This window comes from Nannobrachium achirus, assembly GCF_963921795.1.
Source record: "Nannobrachium achirus genome assembly, chromosome: 1".
NCBI classification, from domain to species: domain Eukaryota; kingdom Metazoa; phylum Chordata; class Actinopteri; order Myctophiformes; family Myctophidae; genus Nannobrachium; species Nannobrachium achirus.
In genome coordinates, this window is record NC_137810.1 from 35,883,640 (window position 1) to 35,899,588 (window position 15,949).

At 41.6% G+C, this 15,949-nt stretch overlaps 1 protein-coding gene across 1 annotated transcript in view; it reads right to left on the reverse strand.

The window, feature by feature from the left end:
- Nucleotides 1-15,949, reverse strand: part of LOC308283677 (ankyrin repeat domain-containing protein 13C-like) — a 52,842-nt gene that overhangs the window by 24,698 nt on the left and 12,195 nt on the right. Inside the window, exons 3-4 of the mRNA XM_080724146.1 lie at nucleotides 15,008-15,112; nucleotides 5,010-5,095 (exon numbers count right to left, since the gene is read on the reverse strand). Coding sequence (XP_080580272.1) covers nucleotides 5,010-5,095; nucleotides 15,008-15,112 — 191 coding nt within the window. The remainder of the gene's footprint in view (nucleotides 1-5,009; nucleotides 5,096-15,007; nucleotides 15,113-15,949) is intronic.

Consider the following 15,949-nt stretch of genomic DNA (forward strand, 5'->3'; position numbering starts at 1 on the left):
AAATTTGAACTCATTTTGTTCTCTAGGTTAAAGTTCAAAGTCAAAGATGATCCGATTTCTGTCAACGACGTCCCTAGCCAGAGGAGCTTAGTCTGTTAGAATTGTCATAATTGTAACTGTGAAAAAAAAACACTTTTCTTTTTACAGTCAGAATGGTTTACTCTTTACTATGATTTCATTTTCAGTACATATTGATTGCTTGATTGATTATAGTTTATTAGGATTCATATATTTCTCTGTGTAATGATGTTATTGTCTGTAAACAATGTATTAACTTCCCCCCCCATAACATTTAACCCATTTACTATACCCGAGGCTGATTCAAAAAAATGCCCTCTAAAAAATCTCAAATATGTATTAAAAAAGTTAAAAAGCATTATGTTGATATATATATACATATGATATATACTGTATATGATATATACTCCCAGATTGAAAGGTAAAACCCCCCAATGGGGTTCTCAGTCTAAATCGGTTAATGTACTTGGTAAATAAAGTGATTCATTCTCTGAAAATAAAATATGAACCAGAGTAAACAAGAGGATTATATATTATGAATAAAGCTTATTGTTACTGTAGTCTCTCACTCTCTCCTCCCCGTCACTTGCTTGTTCACTCTCTGGCTCTCCCAGAGGACAAGGCAGGTGCAGCTGACCTGGCAGCACCCTGCCCTGGTGATTATGTCCACAGAGTGCACTGCCCGCCACACTCACACCACAAAGCCTTCCACACACAACTGGAAGTAGTGGAGGAAAAAGTACTCACATTTCTTAATAAGTATCAATACTGCAATGTAGAAATACTCTGTTACAAGCAAAAATATAGTAAAAGTACAAAAGTATTGGTATCAAAATGTATCAAAAGTAGTAAGTACTCATTATGCAGAATGTCGCGTTTCACAAGTTTTCAAATGTATAAACTGTATCGCATAACAACGCAATGTGAGCTTGTAGATCGTCCATTTCCAAATAGCCAAAGTTTAAATAGGGCTGAAGTGGTTAATGTATGTTTTGTAATAATAATCAAAATCTTCAAAGTAACTAGTCACTAAACTTTTTTCATACTTAAAGTGGGTGTGTCACGAAAAAACAAGGAAAATCTTTGGCAATTTCTGGCTAAAATTGTTGATGACGTCAAGGCACTTCCTCTCCTCGCACAGGGCTACTGGGCTAGCACTAAAGCTAAAGCTAAAGATACGAAAGTGTATATAAATCTGTGAATATAAAAAAAAAAGAAATCCACACAAATCTGGTTGTTACATTCCCATTGTTCATGAGAATATGTTTGTTTATGTTTATTTGTTGAAATGGCGGATTCGATAAAATTCACTGAGAGGTGATGTTGCCTCTTGCCGGGCAGTGGGGCTCTAAAAGCGGGGGGCTTGCCACCTTTTTCCACGCCATTCCACGTAGCGGGTGCATTTAAGTACAGTACTTGAGTAAATGCACTGAGTTACTTTACACAACTTACTGGAGGGCTCCTTGCAACTCTCTGGTTATGGTTTGTGCATGTATGTAGACATGTAATATAATAAGGCTGTTGCACCAGCTAAGTGGAAGTTCAAACACTAAATTACGTCATACAAGTTAGTTCTAAGTCTAATAACTTTCGTTTCAAATGAACAAGTTACAATGTTAGATTTAGTGTTGACATTTAAAGCTAATGTTTATTTTTTTGTAGTTGGTGTAAACTCTGCCATCCACTTGACTTTTTTTAAATATATATTTTTAAAGTTATAGTTAAAATGATAAACCCTTACGATACATGATATCTAATGTTGTTTCTTTGCTGCATTTTATGCTTTATTATATTGGTCAGTAAGGAGTGTCAGGAAACAAAGGCCAGAGAGGAGAGACATGCAACACAAGTCTGGGGTCGGATTCGAACCCTTTCACCCCAATGATTCGCAATGCAACGAGTTGCAACTTGTAACAGCTTGCAACATAGTCCCAAAACTGCACCGGCCTGCAATGGGGCAATTCAGACCGCTGCCATTTCTCTTTGCAGCATAATGCAATGGTTTTGTTGCATCGCGTATCATCGCTGTGGACTCGGCTTAAGAGCATTGTGGTCTGTGTGCACCAATTGGCCAAGCCATCAGGCAGCCCAAGGTGCTTGTACAGTGTATGTGCACCCAGGTGGTTTATGTGTCTTTGCACATTTGTAGCCGTGCATTTCTCTTCAAGTGGAAGAACCAGACCTACCAGAGTGTAAACAAGCGACAGAATGTCTTCTTTCCAGACAGCCAATGCTCATTCCCTCTTCTGAAGTGCTCTCTTTCTCACCTCCCCCTCTTTTCTAAGCTCTTCGGCACTGCCCCCCCCCCCCCCTCTCTTTCTCTGTCTCCACCTCCATCCCTCTCCTCACTTCTCCTCAGCCCCAGTTAAAAACTAAGGGCAACCTGTGCCTTCAGTTCTCTAATGTTGCCCCAAGGCTTTGGAATAGGTTACCACTGACTCTTTTAAATTCTGTTTTAAGAATCTAATTGAGTGTTAAAGTTATACTATGTAACTTTTTTTATAAAACATATCTTAAAATTGTCCTAACTATTAACACATATGGTGCCAACCCCGAGTTTCCCGAGTTTGTATTGGTACCACCGCTGTGCCAACCCCGAGTTTCCTGAGTTTGGGCCGTTTTTGAAGATTTTTTTTTTTTTTTTTAATGTTTTTTGGACCTCCAGAAATGTGTTAGGCATGATCGCGATCGCGAAATTGCATGTTTAACCCCCATACCAACCCATTCTTTCAAACATGGCAGCCATGTTTGTTTACATCTGAAGAAAACATAATGGCTGATAAATCATGAATGCCTGAACGGATTTCCAAGCCAATTTCTTTGTTTGAAAGCTGTGAACAGTGGGCACACACGTGGTGCATCAATCTAGGCATGGGCGTGCACGATCCGTGCACTATAAATTACATGGAAGTCTATGGAGACCATGGCATCGCGGGACATTGAAGAGAAACAATCATGGCACCAAAAAAGTTAAATCGCTAAAGTTTTAGAACCCCCACTCCGTTCATTTCAGCCCCAAAAGCCTTTTCTTTAAATGTTTTCAACTTAGCCGTGACAGGGGCGGGATTTCCCAGCAAAATTACGTCATCAGCATCATCCGTATACGTTGTGTATACGTTGGCCAATCACATTGCAGATCATACACACATGATACACTACCGGCCAACCACAGTGCATCTTGCGTCTCTTCAGGAAATAGCTTGCTTCAACAGCTTTGTTTACGCTGGTCTAGAAGTCTAGCAGAAAAGCAGACGCGACCGCGGTTTGCTATAACGCTACTGACCACTAGTTGAGCAACTTACACAGTATAGCTTTAAGGGCCTTCCAAACAAATCACTCTAACTTTGATCACTGTCATAGTTAGGGGTTGTGGGGTGCCGGTGGACTCTTTCCCCTGAGTTAGAACGATTTAAAAAACATTATCTTCAGTTATAGTTATCATTATAATTATAGTGCTTGGTGTGCACTACAGTTTCCAAACCTGGGGTTGGGGGGTGGCAAGATCACAGGAGGGGGCATTAGACCTTGTGTGTTTGGAGGTAGTTCAACAGTGTAAACATGTTACACAAAATCCTAACTTGCTTTCATCCAACTGTCAATCCAACTTGTGATACAGTATTATGTTTTCCTGTAACTTTAACTTAGTGAACTCCTGCATATAACACCATTGTAACATTAACATGTAACATTGTGAAGTAAAGTAATAACATTGTTAAAGAAATGTACCCACTTTCAACCTGGCTTCTCTATTACGGGCATGTCATTATATTGTCAAACATAATAGTCAACATTAGGAGATCTACAAGCGCACAAGCCGTTTAGATTGACTATTTTTGCCATGTTGTTGTTGTAATATGATTTGATAAGTATAGCCTGGGCTTAAGCAGGTAACATGTCTGAAACGGTAATTTTCATTGTCTTAGCTGAAGTTAATCAACATTATTTTGTTGTGTTTAAATATGCTTTATAAATAAACTTGACCTCCTCACAATTACCTTTCCATCATTCTGTCCCCTCCCTTCTCTTTTCATCCTCTGGCTTGGACCTTTTGTCACATTTCAGCCATTTGCCTGACTTTGTGTGACAGACAACGAGTCAGCAGGAAAGGAGCATCGGTATCTCTCTCAAGGACACATTGTTGACGAGTTTGAACCCGAGACCATCCCCGTTACCAACCCATTAGGCCAACACGCTGTGCACAATATCTCCCACAATGCTTTCTGCCTCCCTCGTCTCAACCCCTCTTCCTTCTTCCATTTCACCGTACCTCCCTCAGATGCACAATTTATGCACCGTCATACGGCAGTGTGGCGCTGAAAATAGCCACTGTGCAAGCTCAAAACGCGTCGCAACCGCAACGGATCGTGAGCTTGCCAGACGTCTATTTTTGACGCATGACACCGCCATTCTACGAAGCATAAGCATTAAACTCCCATGACACCGCCATACTGCAAAGCATAAGTCAAACTCCCATCCGTCCCTGATGCTCCCTTCATGTGTCTGACAGTGGGCAGTGAAGGCAGGCGGGTGGGATATGCTGGTCATATAGTGAACACGAAGGTCCCTGCCTGTGTTGTGAATTTGTGATGACAGCAATTAGAGAAAGACACTGGCCTACTGACACTGAGAGGGAGAGGGTGGTGTTTGTATTGTGCCTGAAAGAGAACTGCACAGACATACAAGTGCGTGTGTGTCTGTGTCTGTGTGTGTGTGTGTGTGTGTGTGTGTGTGTGTGTGTGTGTGTGTGTGTGTGTGTGTGTGTGTGTGTGTGTGTGTGTGTGTGTGTTCGTTCGACAAAATCTGACCAGGAAGACTGCTGCTGACTACACTTCGAGGAGAGGAGAGGAGAGGAGAGGAGAGGAGAGATAAAAGCATTAGAACAGGAAAAGGGAGCTGGATGGCAGGGTTGGAGGATAGAATGTCAGGGAGAGCATCATTTGAAATGAGGATCAGAGAGCAGATGATGGAGGGGAGGAGGAGCGTGTGTGTACCTCTTTAAGAGCCTTCAGCAGCTTAGGTCTCTTGTCCTCCACACTCTCTCTGGACTGCTGCTTCAGCTTCCTCAGCAGCGCTGTGACTGAACAGAGAAGAGACAAGAAACAGGTTTAGGTGCAACTTATAGACAACTGGCAATGACTTTCTACTTTAATTACATTTTAAACTTTATTTTTTTATGTTTATAGTTTTGGCACATTTCTCCATATTTTGTTAAAGGAACGTGCCATAGAAGGGAAAAGGGAAAACATACACGCCTTTACATTGAAGGAACCACAAAAAGAAAAAGAAAGCAACAAAGCAAAAATAAAAACAAAATCCAACACATAACAAGAAAATGTGCTGGTTTATAATATTCAGTTAACGTACACCACTCTCGTGTGCGCGCGCACGTGTGTGTGTGTGTGGGGGGAAGCCATGTGTGCATATGTTCAACTTCAGTCAGTTGGGTGAGTTATAACACCTATGGCAAAACATCAGCCTATGCCAAAAATCTGAGGCGTGCACTCTAAAAACACACAATCCACACCCAGTGACATGCGGCTCAGTGCTACGCTGACTTCCTGTGGGCAGATAGGAGACTCTACAGCACTGTTTCCCAAACACTGGGTCGGGAGCCATTTGTGGGTCGGAGACACGTTTTTGTGGGTCCCTTATGTTTTTATTTCCTACGTACATTTTCAATTATCATCATTTCCAAACATGAAAAAAAGCTCAGATTTTCATGAATTAAAAGAAATGCAATGATTGATTTGAGTAATTTAATTAATTAAAGAAAAATCTAAGAAATTCTATAAATTAGAAGACAAATGTTTAAGAAGTAGTGAAAATAGCTGATCTACAACCTCACCACACAGCGCGAATCGCTATTTTCACTAGTTGGGTCACAAGCTAAAAGGTTTGGGAACCACTGCTACGGCAGTACAGTACAGTGCAGTAGGTGGTTAAACGGAGTGATCCCACCTCACCGCCTGCGGGGATCAGCATGCTCCTGGAAGTTCAAAGGCAACGAGTCCAGGAGAGGAACGTATAAAAACCTCACTGCTAATGAGGTGCGTCTATAAGCTCCTTAATGACCTGGGGGAGGCGAATACCCACACGGGAGACTTTTACCCATGACTGTCCAGATTAACAGAGCTTTCACAGAGCCTAGTGTGACGCGCCCGTGGCTCGCTACAGTATGTGTCCCTTTGCTTTGCTCGCTCTCAAACAAGTAGTGATATTTAAAGAAAAGACAACAACTGAGCCACACCCGACCAGCCTTTACTGGAAGGTTTGGGAAGCATTTTACAAGGGGGTGGGAGCACCAGTTGTACACCATAGATTGCTAACTGTGCTGCTTTCATAGAGGCAGAGGATTCCACGACGACATGACTAGGCCAATTAGAGACCAATGGAAAATGAGGGAAATATATTGGGCTTTTATGTCACCAAGACATTCCAACAATGGAGTGAGATGCTAATAGCTAGCTGGACTAGCTATTAGCTAGGAAATGTGGACCTGTGATCTATTTTTCTCTCTATATTTCTCTCTCACACACACTGGTATGTGCAATAACACAGTGGTTCTTAATCCTTTTCATGTCAAGGACCCCCAAATTGACACTATACTACTACTACTACTACTACTAAATTGAACACCATTTGAAAATATATGCCAGGGACCCCCCCATAATTGAGAAGACAGCTCTAGCAGTGATTCTACACAATTTAATTTCAGGGACCCCCAGTTTGGCATGCATAAGGCTATGGACTCCCAGTTAATGGCATTTCTATCTCTGAGACCCCAATTTTCATTGTAAAATCAATGTTAATTTAACTGTGTACATTTGTGTACAAATGGAACCAAATGGAACCGGGCCGTTAGGGTCCATCTGGTTCAATTTGTACACTCTCTGAGTTACGTACATACATACACATAAGGGTCCATTTGGTTCCTAACTATCCTTTAGCTGGGGAGGTGGAGACCCAATGGAACTCCCTCAAGGACCCCTGGGGGTCCCCAGACCCCACTTTGAGAACCAACTCACTAACACGTTGTTCATAATGGTATATCCGGTGGGCACCACAGGGCTCAGGGGATCTCAAAGAGGCTGGGGAGTTACTGCTGGTGCCAGTGTTAAAAGTAGGCCAAATAAGAGCGCGCGCACGCGCACACACACACACACACACACACACACACACACACACACACACACACACACACACACACACACACACACTCTCTGGGGGTGTCTCTGAAGCTGGCTAATGAATGTGGACAATCTCTGGATAGGGGCTCCCCCTGATCCGTGGCGTTCCAGTGCAGGTCGGGGAGGGGAGACCGCTTCACCATCTGCCAATGGACCACCCAGCACACATGAGCAGAGATACCCACCGCACACAGACCATCCTCGGTCTTTTTTGTGCCTTAAATTAAGTGGCAGCTCTTAGCAATTCACATCCATGCACTAATGGGTAAAGACAGGCAGGGCATTGACGTCTAGTAAGATGTCTACAATGGCACACATCAGCTCAGCCACTTAACAACTACACCTGGGGCCACTTGATAACTGCTGCTGGACACTTTCCAGGGAATAGTGGTTAGTAAATATTGACACAGGTAAGCAGCAGTAAGCTGCGCGTCACTTCGTGCCGCAAGCTTGTACATCTGCTATTTAAATATTTTTTTATACATATTTCTTTTTTTTTGCTTTGATAGAATTGATAGATTATAATCTATCAATTACTAAATTGTAGAAATAGCAGATCTACAAGCTCACAACGCATCGCAATGCGACACGTTGTGAACTTGTGACATGCAGGTCACCGGGATCGGGAGTCGAACCCGCGACCCACGCCATCAGGTGCACGGACCGCTAACCTAGCCATCCGGGCCGTACATCTCTAGATTTCTGAAAAATCTTGAGAGTGCGAGAATTCCTTTGTAGAATAGGACTCAGGTGTTAATGGGTTTTAAGATGCAGCTCAACACAGTGGTGCAGGCAGTGTAGTGGTCTGGTGAGGTCTCCCATAGAGCTGCATAGTGTGCCAGATGCTGAGAATCATCTGTACATGAGATGGAAGAGTACTCTGCACATGTGATGGGAGAATGCACTGTTCATGAGGAGGACTGGAATTCTAGCAGATCATCTGTACATGAGATGGAGTGCACAGCACAGCACATTACATCCACAGTGTGTGGTCACAATTCCACTGAATTTGCATTAACCCATTAAGACCTGAGGCCGATTCTACAAATGCCTTCTAAATAAGTATTTCTCACTTTCAAGATTTGGCCAAAACAAAGTAAAAAAATTGCTGATGTACAAGCTCACTTCATGATGTGAGCTAAGCTTATATATCTGCTATTTTTGAATAGCGAACGCAAAAGGACACAGGATGCTTTCCTGGTTTTAATGGTGATATATAACCAAAACATGCCACATTGCTTTATTGTTATGCATGTTTCCTCCAAAATAATTTCAATATTAAAAAAGGAAGATTTTTCATTTGAAACTGGGCAAAAAGTCTAGGAATCTCCTGGAAGGTTTTGGAATGAGTGTGATAATAAAAAACTATGCCATTTGATGAATTCAAATGGCATAAAAAGATAATTACACAACAAGCTATATCTCCAGACATACCAACACATGTACTGTAAGCGTACTTATAGAGCAGGGGACAGCAGCCTCTTTGAAATAAGTGCCATGTTTTTATTTTCTAGATAGTCAGTGTGCCATGTCAACATACATTTTAATGACACGCCATAAAAAAAATCGGACATATTTTGATTGGCAGGACATTGTTATAACCCATATAATAAATTATATTCAGTGTTGAATTAGTCCGGGGTCGTGCGCCCCCGCCGCCCCATATCTTTTCTGAGCAGGGGTCATGCCTCTCACGCAAACGGACATGCATTGATGCCAACCCCCCCCCCCCCCCCCAACGCTTTAGTGTCACAACAGGGTATTTTAACAAAGAAACTAGCCTGTATGCATATCATATGTACCTGTATAGTAGGAGTTAAGTGACCCCAGGGTTTCCTGCAGCACTTTACAGGCCAGGCGCCCCGCCCGGCCAGAAAAACCCCCCGCCCCCCCAAGGGTATTAAAAAAAAAAAGAAAAAAGAAAAAAAAAATCAAAAAAACTTTTTGGACTTCCAACAATGTACTAGGCATGATCGCGATCGCGAAATTGCATGTTTAACCCCCATACCAACCCTATCTTTCAAACATGGCAGCCATGTTTGTTTACATTTGAAGAAAACATAAGGGCTGGTATCTCCTGAATGCCTGAACGGATTTCCAAGCGGATTTTTTTGTTTGAAAAGCTGTGAAATGCGTGTACATGCATAGTGCATTATCTGTGCACGAATTCGTACACCAGCGTGCACACTATTTTTTTAACCCTTTGGTGGCGAACTGGCAATATAAGAGGTCCCACTTTACATAATGGCACCGAAGAAGTTAAAGAACAACTTATTTTTTTTATGTATGTTAATGTATTAATGTATGTTTTATAGTATAAACATTTATATCTCCAAAGTAACAAGTAACTAAAGTTAACTTTGTAAGAGTAGAAGTAAAATATTTGGATCCCAGATGTAGTGGAGTAAATAAGTACTGAAAACAGGAAATACTCAAGTAAAGTACAAATACCTGAAAATCTCCTTTGTACAGTATAAGTACAGTACTTAAGTAAATCTACTTAGTTACTTTTTTACTGTGCTGTAGACTTCTATTTATATGGCACGAGTGCTGGTTGATTAACCTGGGGGAAAATAAAAAGTTACACTGTCCTGTGAAAAACGTAGTTATTCAATGTTGAATAAATGTGGATGATAGCATGTAGTTGTGTTTTCCGTCATCATGGGCACATTCATGTGTTTTTCATAGGGCAAAAATAAGAATTAACTCTTCCCACGCTTTGAACGTTAACGTTCGCCCCATTTTTTACAGAACCTCGATGCCAATACGGCGCTCGTTCGGTTCGTTCGTCTGATGACTGTAAGCTGATGAGGGGTCGCGCGGCCGTCTACTGTAAACACATTTTCCGCGGTGATGGTGTAAAAAATCCATTATGCGTTAGATCAACGGAGAACAATTCACTTCCTTGTTGATTTCCTCCGGCTGTAAGGCTCTGTTGCCAGTGACTGGTCTTCTTCTTCTTCAACACAACAGGCAAATTCACATTCATTCTCGCATGACGCCGCCCTCTGCTGCCTGGCAGACCAAAGTGCACTATTGCACAACCAAAAAAAAAAAAAAAAAATAAATAAATGTCTGTCTGTCTATCTACTATAACGTCGCCAAGATAAGCCGCTTTTTGATGGCGCCAGACCCAATAAATAAATAAATAATCTGGCAGTAGGAGAGTTAATATTAAAAATTAAGTGAATTAATTACTCAAATTAATTAAGTATCAAAAGATTTTGCGCGTGCGCCATGAGGTCCCCCCCTGGTCAAGACTTTTTCCTGCAGGAAACCCTGGACCCCCCACACATCGAATCACCAATGCACCCCTGGTTATAACGATCATTAGAGCAATAATCCACATCTCCACAACTCCCTCCCCAGTCAATGATCAATAATCCACATCTCCACAACTCCCTCCCCAGTCAGAGTTCATAGTTTTAATGGATGTAGAATTATGTGCAGGATGAAATTTGCTGTAAATTAGGTGACCTCATTTAATTTTGAAAATAAAAAAAATGAAAATAACACTCACACTTCTGCCAGTGTGCCAGTGATCACCCTCCCCTGTGCCAATGTTGGCACTCGTGCCTAAGGTTGCCTACCCCTGTTAGAGTTTACAGAAGGCTCATATTTTCCAGACTGAGGGCATGGAAAGTAGACAGTGGGCATCTTGAGCAGCACCACACTATTAGTCCTTCTGCATGAAACAATCTACTGGCAGTGTGAGATATTGCTCTTTCTTTTGGGACAAGAGAGCTAAGAGGTTGCTATTATTTTTGCTAATCAAGTTAAAACATATCATCTTAGCCAGGCTACAATATTATATTCATAGTGTGATACACTTTGGGATATTGCTATATTGTAATATCTCATTTGATACTTTCAGAAATTGTAAAACATTCAGAATATCGCAAATAGCCTATCTACAAGGTCAAAACGCTTCACATTTGGTCACGGCGGGCACACTTGCACCAAAATAAATTAGCCAGTTAACAGTTAAACGTTAACCATGAATATTTTGTTAATATTTTGTCTTGTGGCCCCCGACCTCAGGTCATTTGAACACTTGTGTGCCCCCCCTGTCTAAAGCTAGTTGAATACCCCTGGGCTAGTCCTCTTCTTGTGCAAAGTAGTTTAAAAAAGTACCACCTGCTTAAATTCAGGCTGCCTCACACTTCATATTTTGAGCACCAAGCCTTGTCCCATATTTGAAAACCGAGCACCAAGCACATTACTGTCTGAGGCCCACATGGAAAAACACTTCCCTGCCCAATAAACGCCAACAGAACTGTGACGGCCTCAAAATGTGTTGTGCACTGCTCTTAAAGTAGAAAGGCCAGCTGCATTCGGGGAAGGCAAGTGGGGACAATAAATGGCTCTCCCTGAACAAAACACATGACAACGTCCACTTCCAAGCCACATTCTGGCTTCTTGTGCAGACGTTCAGTCATCATCAACGGCTGACAAACAGAGTTGACAAAACGTCGCATTAGAGCACGTGTTAGCTGACAATAACCAACTCTGCTGAACCACTTCTAACCCGCCGTCCTTATTTTGGGGCATGTTATTAGAGCCGAAAAATCGATCTTCCACAATGTCACAAAATAGATGAATAAAGAGTTCAATATCTTCAAAAAATAATTTGCCGTAAATAACGAAAATTGCCGATCTACAAGCTCACAATGAGTTGCATCTCAACAAACCCATTTAGGCATAACCTATAGTTAGGCCCAAATCAGAAATTAGCCTACAAAAACAAATATGTTGATACATACTGTACATGTATTGTAAGCCCCTCCCATACACTAAAATGTGTACCCGGCCTGAATGGGTTAAGTCGTCAAGGTTTGAGCTTGTAGACCAGCTATTGTATATACAGAGCTAAAGTCAAGTCAAGTGGTTACGTTTTTCTGCAAAACTGCTAATAATAGTTTACTATTAATAATCAACTAAAGAAATACAAAAAGCTATAGAATACAGTGATGACGTGTATAGAGCTACTGAACTTCACAGTACTAGAAATCCTCAAGGTCAGGATGAACACTGTTAGCAGCTTTCAATACTTTTATTTACTCTAGAACAGTGTTTTCCAAACTTTTTAGCATGCGACCCAAAAGAGAAATTCAATGTCTTTCCAGGACCCAAACTATTGAAAATAATAGATCTTGTAGATCTGCTATTGTCACCACTTATTTTTTCTAACTTTCAAAATTAAAATGCAGGAAAACTACAACAAAACTAAAGGATTATTTGCCTGTGACTGAACCACAAAATGGCCCCCGACCCAGTGTTTGGGAACCACTGCTCTAAAACGAAGCAAGACAAGAATTCACATCCCGTACTTAACTCTTGAAAAATGCTGAGTTGCATGCTTACAGTGCTTTGCTAGGCTAACCCCAAAAGCAACTATGTTGATTGCGCTGAATAGGGGGAAATAGGCAGTTTCCTCTTAACACTCTTGTGCCATCACAAAAGTCAGGTAAAACTAAAATAAAAGGTCAGGCCAGGTGCAACCATTTAACATTGAGCAAGATCAGCCATTTCTCAGTCAAATGCAGAGAAGATCCATTGTTGCAGTAGAATGACTGTGATAGGAGCCAAGATAGACAAACGGAGCCTTGCCAATCATCTCAAGTGATACTTTCTCTCAACGCTGGAATTTGCCGCGTTCAAACCTAGATCGTTTGTAGATCTGCTATTGTCACCACTTCTTTTTTCTAACTCATTTATTTTCCCCCTTTTTTTTTACAAAATCTTTGAATTTGTTTTTAATTTTGTAAAGTTTGGGAATTCTTTTTGAAAATCCTTTGAAACAAAGAAATAGTGGAACCATAAATACAGGGAAACGCAGGCCTCTTGTCATGATTGTTCCATGCATTGGACGCAGGGGATGCAAGAAACGGATAAGCCTTAACCAATTAGGTCCAATTTTTTCATGCGGTGTCATGCGATTAAAATAGGCGATCTACAAGGTCACTACTTTAATATCGCATTGTGAGCTTGCAGCTGCAATTTTTGAAAATGTGCCAAAAATAGGGACGACGTGGTTTAAAGTGCTTAATGTACAGTACGTCTGGCTTCCCAGACAATCCATAAAGGTCCCAGCCAGCCACTGGAAGAAAAGACCATACCAAGGGGTTTATGGTGAGAAAGGCGCCGGCGGCACGTTCCTTGAGTGTAAGAACGAAAGAGTCAGCTGCCAGAGTCGGAACTCTAAGCTAACCTGTCCTTCTGGCCCTCACTATTTCACCAGGCGAGTGCACGGTGATCCTCCTGAGAAGGTATCTGTACACATAGAGGCTAATAGATTCAGTGTGCATTTTATGATTCAATACATTATGTGAGCGGTTAGTTTAGCAGCAGCAGGTGTTTTACAGAGGGTCAGGAAGGATAAACTTCAACTTCATGCTTTTCTGCTCTAGTGACCAACATCAGCAACATCCATCATCTATAAATTCACAAAACCTGTGTCTGTCTGTCCTGGGTATAACCTGGGTGTGCTATCCAACCGAACAGGCTCAAAGGTGTGTGGCAAGTCGGTTAGACTCACAGTTTCCAACAACCAAAAAATGTAATTAAAAACGTACGCACCAAATCTCTGGGTGTTTGGAAGGAGTATGGCGGGCACCGGCTTCCCTAAAGCCCAACCTATCGGCTTAAAGCCAAGTACGACTCATTTTCAACTTTGAACTATGTCATTAATATACCTTAGAGTTGTTGTGTGGAAATAAGAAACTCGAACTGAAGGATTGATTGTGGGGCCATGTGATCAGTGACATCATGAAGGTGTACTCTGCAAGCCAAAGAGTTCACTGCACCAATTTTCCAATATAAGTGGTGGCGTGTGAGAAAATGTGAGATAAACCTCAGGCTCAGATTCCAACATGTCAGACAACATGTACAACAACAACTACATCAGGTAAAGCCAAAAGGAGTATTGCACAAACAGGTGGGCATTTATTCCTGACTTGTATATTTCCCGACTTGCCCTAGTAGGCCGACACCATTGTTCAAGTGAAGCATCTCACTGGTCGAACACAATGTATAGAAGGGCGTTATAAAAGCTTTAGGAAAAAATTACTTCTTATGATCACTATCCAGTCAGTAATTATATATTTTTTTTATCAGTGGCCATTAGTTTCCAGACTTTCCACCCACTCACTAAATAACCATTTAAAAGAATGGATGCCAGTTTCTTCAAAAGGCCATTTTGGAATCAAACTCCCCCGATCACACGATTCCCTCAATTCTGAGGGCTTGAAATAGCGGTTCTAGCATGAGTAGTATGCCTGTGGGAGGCAACCGGGTGAGAGAGGGGCTTGTCCAGCACCGGCCTATGAGGAGAGAGAAACATCTAATGAATTGCCTTTCATCGCAGCACAAAAGCTCAGAGTGCATTGAGGAATGTCCCCTCTCTCGGTCTGCCCAATGGACAAAGGGGGGCAACCTTGCCTTATGCCCCCACAGGGAGGCAGTGCCAAGGAGGAATGCATGGACACATATGTTGATCCTTCCGTTTCTCCCTGCTAGCTGTTCTCACACAAGCAGTGCATCAAACTGAAACACTGAACTGGCCACTTGTATCCAATTGATCCAAGTCAGTAGTTCTCACTTCTCAAACCTTTTCATGGCAAGGACCGCCAAAATGATATGGATTTGCCCGCTTGTAGATTGGCTACTTTCAAATAGCAAAAGAATAATAATAAGGCTCAAGTGTTTTAAACGGTTTCTCATTTTGCTGGGGACCCCCTGAAGGACCCCACTTAGAAAGTACATTTCAGTGGGTAAAGTTTAACTCAATCACTGATGCTTACTCATCTGTCTGTCTCCATAGCTGATTGCTTCTGCGAGGGGACTCCATCCCTGAGCGTTCTTCACCTTCACTGGTGCATTGTGGGCCAGTAGCAAATGGGCACACTCTGTGAGGGAGAGAGAAAGACAAATAAAATCAAACTTTATTTATATAGCACATTTAAAACAACAGAAGCTGACCAAAGTGCTGTACAGGGTTGAGACAAAACAGAGCATCAACAGCACCCATCGGCAGACAAATATGTACATCAGTAATAAAAACACATTGGAGGATCAAGTGAAATTAAAAGCCAAAGAGAATAGGTGGGTTTTCAGTAAGTATCCGAAAACCTCAAATGACTGGGTAGATAGAATGGGCCATCATGGGGAGAGGCATAATAAAAAATATCTAATTACTGACTGGATAGTGAGCATAAAGTCAAATAAAGAGAGTAAAGAAGGGAAGAGTAATTCATTAACCACTTCAACCACTAAGACCTGAGGTCGATTCTACAAATGCCTTCTAAATCAGTAGTTTTCAAACTTTTTTGTGCCAAGAATCGCAAAAATGATATATGATATATTGTGGATTCTTCCGTCAAGCACTTTGTGACTCTGTTCTTAAAAAGTGCTATACAAATAAGGTTTGTTATTATTATTTAAAAAATCTTTTTTTTTAAAAGATTTGATTCGTCAAAAAAGTAATCGACAGAATAATCGCTCAGAAAATAATGGAGAGTAGCAGCCCTAATAGTGCGATACAGAACACAAGCCTACGGTATATTATCATCAAAAAGTATTTCTGTCACTCTACCACTAGAGCCAGGGGCCTCAAAACGAGTTTGAAACGAGTCAACATCCCATGTTTCCCTGGGGTTACTTCCTGTCAGCCCAACATTGCCATGGTAACACAAGCATTGCTTAGTTCATCTCTCCTGTAAAACAGAGAGAAAAAATGCCCTGGG